At 39.0% G+C, this 6,251-nt stretch overlaps 1 protein-coding gene across 9 annotated transcripts in view; it reads right to left on the bottom strand.

Moving 5' to 3' along the window:
- The window catches only part of cep170 (centrosomal protein 170kDa), a 53,135-nt gene that overhangs the window by 8,509 nt on the left and 38,375 nt on the right, over positions 1 to 6,251 (bottom strand). For all 9 annotated transcript variants that reach the window (XM_015378186.1, XM_015378191.1, XM_015378192.1 and 6 more), the window contains exons 13-15: positions 4,531 to 4,611; positions 2,925 to 3,039; positions 1,254 to 2,810 (exon numbers count right to left, since the gene is read on the bottom strand). In XM_015378186.1, the coding sequence (XP_015233672.1) occupies positions 1,254 to 2,810; positions 2,925 to 3,039; positions 4,531 to 4,611 (1,753 nt within the window). The remainder of the gene's footprint in view (positions 1 to 1,253; positions 2,811 to 2,924; positions 3,040 to 4,530; positions 4,612 to 6,251) is intronic.

The raw sequence follows: 6,251 nt of genomic DNA, 5'->3' as shown, positions 1-6,251 counted from the left end.
ACATTTCTGACTGTATATCCCTGTAATTATTACACACTGTAGCTTTAAATGCATCAAAGTACAAGAAGCAACAATGCTGCATGTTAAGTTGTCTTCAAACATTCAAACAGCAGGTCTGTTAGTCCAATTCTGATGCGATGAGATGACACCTTTCTTCAGAGTAACAAGGACAAAGTGTTACAGGTTGAGTAAAGTATTTTGCTTATAAATATAGCATTACTGGATGGATTTAAGGATAGGCAAACAAAGTTAACTATAAAAAGCTTGGTAGAGCTGGGTTATCATTGCAGAGACTTATGACGTTTTAATAATAAAAACTATTATTTAGTTTGTTTTTAATTTCCTTTAATTATAAAGATTATATATATATCCTTAACAAAAAACACTCTACACCTCCTGAGGAGGATGATTTTAGACCCAGGTCTGAGATGTTAAAATACACACATGCACTGCACACGAGTAGTCCTATTGGACTTAATAGTTCTGGTACTGTACCCATAAGCTCTTCCTCTGCATCATCATCTGCAGGTTCTGGCTGAGAGCATTCTGAACAACGAAAACCAATGGATGAGGATATGACACGACAGCCTGGGCGTTTTACTGAAAACTGTTTACACCATAAATGCACCAAGAAATCCCTTAAGTCTGCTGTGTTTTCCAATCAGTGAACACACCATAATGAGAGCAAACAGGACGCATCGCCAACACTCTTCATTGTCATTACAATGACTGATTGAAGACAGTTGGTTGACCATGGAGCTACTAGACGTCCTTTTTAAAATAATCCTCTATTCTCAGTGACATTTAAAGGCACATTTTAAATTCATTAAAGTGTGAGAGCAAGAATTTCAGTAGAAAACGTGAAGGCTGAATATTTGAATGCTTCTGTTTTATTACTTTGATCTGTATCTATGAAACATCTGAATACTTGTGAATACTTGACAGCTGTTTTTTTTGCCACTTAGCCACAAACAAGATGCTGAACAAAGTTAAAAATGTAAACTTTCAGTTTATTTTAANTGAATACTTGACAGCTGTTTTTTTTGCCACTTAGCCACAAACAAGATGCTGAACAAAGTTAAAAATGTAAACTTTCAGTTTATTTTAATTTTGATGAGTCTGGCAGCAGCTGATCTCTTATAGACCTGTTGAAAATGTAAAAATGTTACTTTATTTCTTCTTTCGCTGACTCAATATTAACCAATAGTCTAGGTTTTGTTGATAATGAAGGTATTTATTTTCTCTTTGCTCACCTGTGGGCGAACAGTATCCAGATGTAGTGGTTTTGGCCTTTGGCTCGTTGAGTTTTGATACGCTATTTGCTCTCATCTTTGACGTCAGACGGTTTTCTGTGGGTGTTGAGGAGCGCAGGCCGAGACGTAGAGCGGTCTCGGCGGACAGGCGGGTCGAAGAGGAGGAGGGCCGGCTTACTGTGCACTCTGAGTCACTGCGCGCTGAGATGGAGCCCAGACGGTTCCTCCGCGGCTGAGCCAGCATGTCCAGCCGTGACAACCCCTTCCGACCGGTTGGTGGCTTCGAGGTGGAGCTTGTTGTGGACACCTCTGAGGCTACAGAAACACGGTCTGCGTCGGCCAGGTCTGTGTCAGACGTATCACCCAGACGGGCCCGGCGGAGTAGGGAGGCTCTGGTGGGCCGTGGTTGAGGCAGAGAGGCCTGTTTATTTAGTGAAGAGGCTGTTGCTGCCTGAAGATTTCGGTTGCTTTTAGAGGCGCTGCTCATGCTCGTTTTGGAAGATCTGCCATCAAGTTTGGAATTGAGGACATCCTCTGAGCCTCGTCTATGCACCGAGTTCCCCAAAGGCCCAGAATAGGTTTCCTGGTCTGAAGAAAGAATGTCTGAGATGGGGAAGGAAGAGGTCTGGTCATCATCAGTGAGATCCAGAGAAGGCTGGCGCCCTCTAGAGGTGGGCTGCGAGGAGCGACGTGTCTCATTCCGGGTTGTTGCTTCAGCCGTTTTGCCTTTAGCCTTCCTCTCCAAGCGTTCCCGAGCACTAGAGTTTCCAGAGGTTGTCTTAGAGGCTGTGCTCATGTTGCTCTTTTCCCGATGCATGCTGCTAAAAGACTTTCGCTTTTGCATGCTGCCAGTTGCAGTCTTTCCCCCTGCTTCTGCAGCAGCGTGACTAGCTGTGCTTGTTGTGTCCACATCTGACTCAGGAGATATAGAGCCAGTCCGAGCAGGAAGGCATTGGCCAGTACCTAGAGGAGTTTTACCACTTTTTTGGTCTAGTTTGTTCTCATCTCTGAGCTTAGCCTCCAGAAATGCCATGACAGCCTCTGTGTCTTTAAGTAGAGTTGCTGTATCCATACTGCCCACAGAGTCACTGCGTTCACGCCCATTGTTGCCTTTGTTGATCCGAGGGATGAGCTCTGGAGGGACACTAGAACTGGGCTTCTCTATGGTAAAGCTACCCTGGCGGACAAGAAGCTTCCCGGATTTCTCTCCTCCTTCTCCTGCTTCTCTCTCATTCCTCTCCTCTGACTTCTTCCTCCTTTCGCTGGTCCGGATAGGACCTTTAGATGGAGAGGAAGTGGTGGAGCTTTGTTTCAGCTTGTTGGTCATTCCTACACCCTCCATGGGGGTTGGGGACTCTCCGTCTCCCTTGTTCTCTTTTTCCTGGGGTTCCGTGTCTTGTTTCTCCCCTATCTCAGACCTCAGTGCTTTGGGACTGGATTTAGCCCGGGGGTCATCCACTGGGAGCTGGGGGAGGGTCCTGCGCTTACGGTCAGTCAGGCTGGAAGAGGGTTCACCTTTGTCCAGGGGAGGGGCTGTAGACTCAAAGGCATCAGCTCCTAAGCAAGAAAGACAAACCAAACTCAACATATGATTTGATACTGTCTCACAATGTATGTACATTTTTAAAGTATTATTCAAGCATTGTTCTCATGGGTTTGAAAAAAACATACCTCTTTCTTTGTGCAGGAATGTTGCTGCTTCTGCACCAGAGCCTTCTGGGTCTGTCCTGGCTTGATTAGCAGCTAAACTGGCCCACTGAGAGACCCAGCTAGGGTCACCAAGAGCCTGAGGCAACATAAAGAATAAAGATAAACAAAAATAATCCAAATTATAATTACACTCATCATGGACATGGATGTCATCGTAATTAGGGGCTTTTTATGATGTTTGACATAATCCTATTACAATGTTCCTTCTCAGGGGGATAATAATAACAGGATTTTTTTAATTAGGTGCAAACGTTACATTTTATAGGGTTTTAGTTATCTAAACAGGTTAAAAACTATACGTGCATCATCCTCCACAAGAATCTGCAGAAAAAACTCATCCCTTTCACAGCCACAAACAATTTAGATCAGTATTATTGAGCTACTCCTCTTATCAGCAATTGTAAAGCTAATTTAAATAGATCGTTTTGCTCCCAAGGGCTCAGCTTTTAGCCATTAGTTGTCAATAAGGTTTAGATCGATGCCATTTCACAGACCCAACTCTTATCCTGCTTTATTCGTTCCATATCAGCTTTTTTATGTGTTTGGGTTCATTGTCTATATCCCAGTTAGCGTTATTGAAAATGAAGTGGCAAATCGTCTGACATAATGTCAGAGCAAAACACCCTGTCTTTAGATGATAGTTTACTGGAAATGACAAGTGTTTTAAATATTCCACTCTATTCTACTATTCTATATACTAAACCTAAAGGTTCTTGTTTTTAAATATCTTATAGTTACGTCCAGTTATAAAAATGAGTTAGAAAAAGATTTTATGTTTGTTCAGTCAATATTTAATACAGATGGCACCATACATTTCTAAAATATAATTATGAACTTTATTTGCTATTTTATTCAGCAACTTGTAAAACATATTTAGCCCTTTATGTTCTGGAATGATCCTCCTGATACCAGAGAAAACTCAGGTTTTTAAGCAAATGGCCTCCTATCAATTAATCATTAGTTGCTCAATAATATTCGTCATTTTCAGATACATTTATTAAATAATAATTAACATATCTTCTTGAGACTTTTGTCACTTAAAGATAATTTGCACAAAAGACTGCAATAGCATCAAATCCATTTTTCTTTTAATAATATAATAATTTTATCCTTAAAACAAATGTTCTTCAATACTAGCATGGTATTTATGATCATAATGAGTCTATGAACCTATAACTGGCTTATTTATTACACTGGAAATAATGCATTTAAATTGAAAACTGAAATAAAGTTTCCAGATTCTATGACGTGTGTGTATCACTTGGAAAGAAAATAATCTAGATGCCATAAAAGACCAATCAAACAGACATTTAGGATTTCAGTGCAGAAAGATGCTAAACTCCCCCCATGAAGATGCCTGCAGGGCTGAATGTGTCTCCTCATCCAAATGTGATCTAGGTCATTCACTGCGGGAAACCCCTCCTCCCATCTTACAGCCTGGTGGGGTAAAGTAGTCGTGTCGCAGGAGTAACAGCCTTTCATTACTACACTTTGTCTACATTTTCTACAAAAACTACAGACCAAAATTCCTTCAGGGAGATTTCTGAAGCCCAAAAAAGTTTTTTACCTGTTTCCCAATTTCGCCTGAATCCTTTCCTTTCAAGTCAGACAGAAGGGAGGCACTCGTATTGTCCTGAACCCCGAACACCTAAAACAGTAAAAATAAACTTCTGTGAATCAAGAAAAACAGGCAGAATATAATTTGGTAGTTCATTCAAACAATGCATAACCATGTATGACCGATGCACAGTGGACATACAATACAGACATTAAATAAAGTCTCTCTCAGATCAAGGAAGAAAAAAACAGAACAAGTTGTTTATTCAAAGCGCTCATCTCCAGTTTACAGATTATGTAAATGAACCAAACAGAAGCAACAACAAGCAGTTTATAAATGGGAGAGGGAGAGTGGACAGCTGTGAGCGGTGTGCCAATTAGTGTGTCAGCTAATTACTGGAATTAGCATAACAACACTTCCTGTTTAGAACCTAACACATACAGACTCACACTAATTATATAGCAGTTTGCCTGTGTTAAATATTAGCAAGGAATTGTGACATTATTTTCTTTATTTATTCTAAGAGTGCAAAAAGGAATCAGATGAATGAACCATAGCTAAGTAATAACAATAGGAGTAAAAACAAAGCCTTTGATATGTATGCTGCTACTGAAGGAAGAAGGCTACATTATACATCAGCCGTGGTTAGAGATGGTTTAAAAGTCAAGAGAAAAGGTTAAAGACATTTTGTTTTCTACAATATATCTAGATTAGTCTATCTTTCAGGTTGAGAGGGAAGAAGAGAGCCAGATATTTAGCAGATAACAGGAAGCCATACAGGAGTTAATTAAAGTTGCTCTCTTTTATGTTTTTATTAATTTCAACTTCTGTCTTACATAAAACTTGCAACACTTTAAAAAAGGAGCCATATACGTGCGTGTATTTGTTGATTCACTAGCGCATTCGGCTGTCATGCCTTGAGATCATGTGAAGTTTAGTCCTTGTAGCTCCCTTCACTTGCAATCAATTATTAACACATTTTGTTTAATCTGTTAATAAATTCTTACTTTTCATGTAACTTTAAAGCTGTGTATAATTTTTTTAGCAGATTGTTATTTCTATCATGTAATTAAAATAAGAAAAAAGCACTATTGGCTTTAACAATTGCTTGAAAAGTACTGCCAGCAGATGGAAACCAAGAATGATGGAAAACTTCTTTCCAGAGTCAAAACAGACTATGTAAACATGTATTATTAGTCTTAGTCACATTTTAGTCATTAAGATATGTGATAGTTTTAATCAGTTTTAGTTGACTAAAACTTAAAAAGGTTTTAGTCAGTTCTATGTTGCAAAAAAAGTGAACCTTTACAATTTCGAATGACAACCAGATTCTTTCCCAGACTAACAGCACTTACCTAGATACTACAATTGCTGAGTGTAGATGTTGCCGTGCAGTTTATCATTGGTGTTGGGCAGAAAACTTTGATTTGTAGAATTTAAATAAAATTATTTAATGAATTAATGCCCTACTTTATACAAAAGTGTCTCACAAAAGTTTTGAAAATAGCAGATCTAGTTCAACACATATTTGTTAATAAAGCAGACAGACAAGCTAATATAATGTACAATAAAAGAATGGTTTTAGACATACAAGGTTTCCATCAAAAGCAAACACTTCCTGATCTACTATGAATTATGCATTACACACAGATCAATAAAATCTTCATTTCTCAAAAAAGCAAAGAAAAAACATTCTTCTTTCTACTTTGGCAATTTTGGCTTTATTTCTT

The sequence above is a fragment of the Cyprinodon variegatus genome, unplaced genomic scaffold (genome assembly GCF_000732505.1).
Source record: "Cyprinodon variegatus isolate N-32 unplaced genomic scaffold, C_variegatus-1.0 Scaffold166, whole genome shotgun sequence".
Taxonomy (NCBI): Eukaryota; Metazoa; Chordata; class Actinopteri; order Cyprinodontiformes; family Cyprinodontidae; genus Cyprinodon; species Cyprinodon variegatus.
Note: the sequence above shows the minus strand (reverse complement) of the source record. Positions and strands in the feature narration are given on the sequence as shown.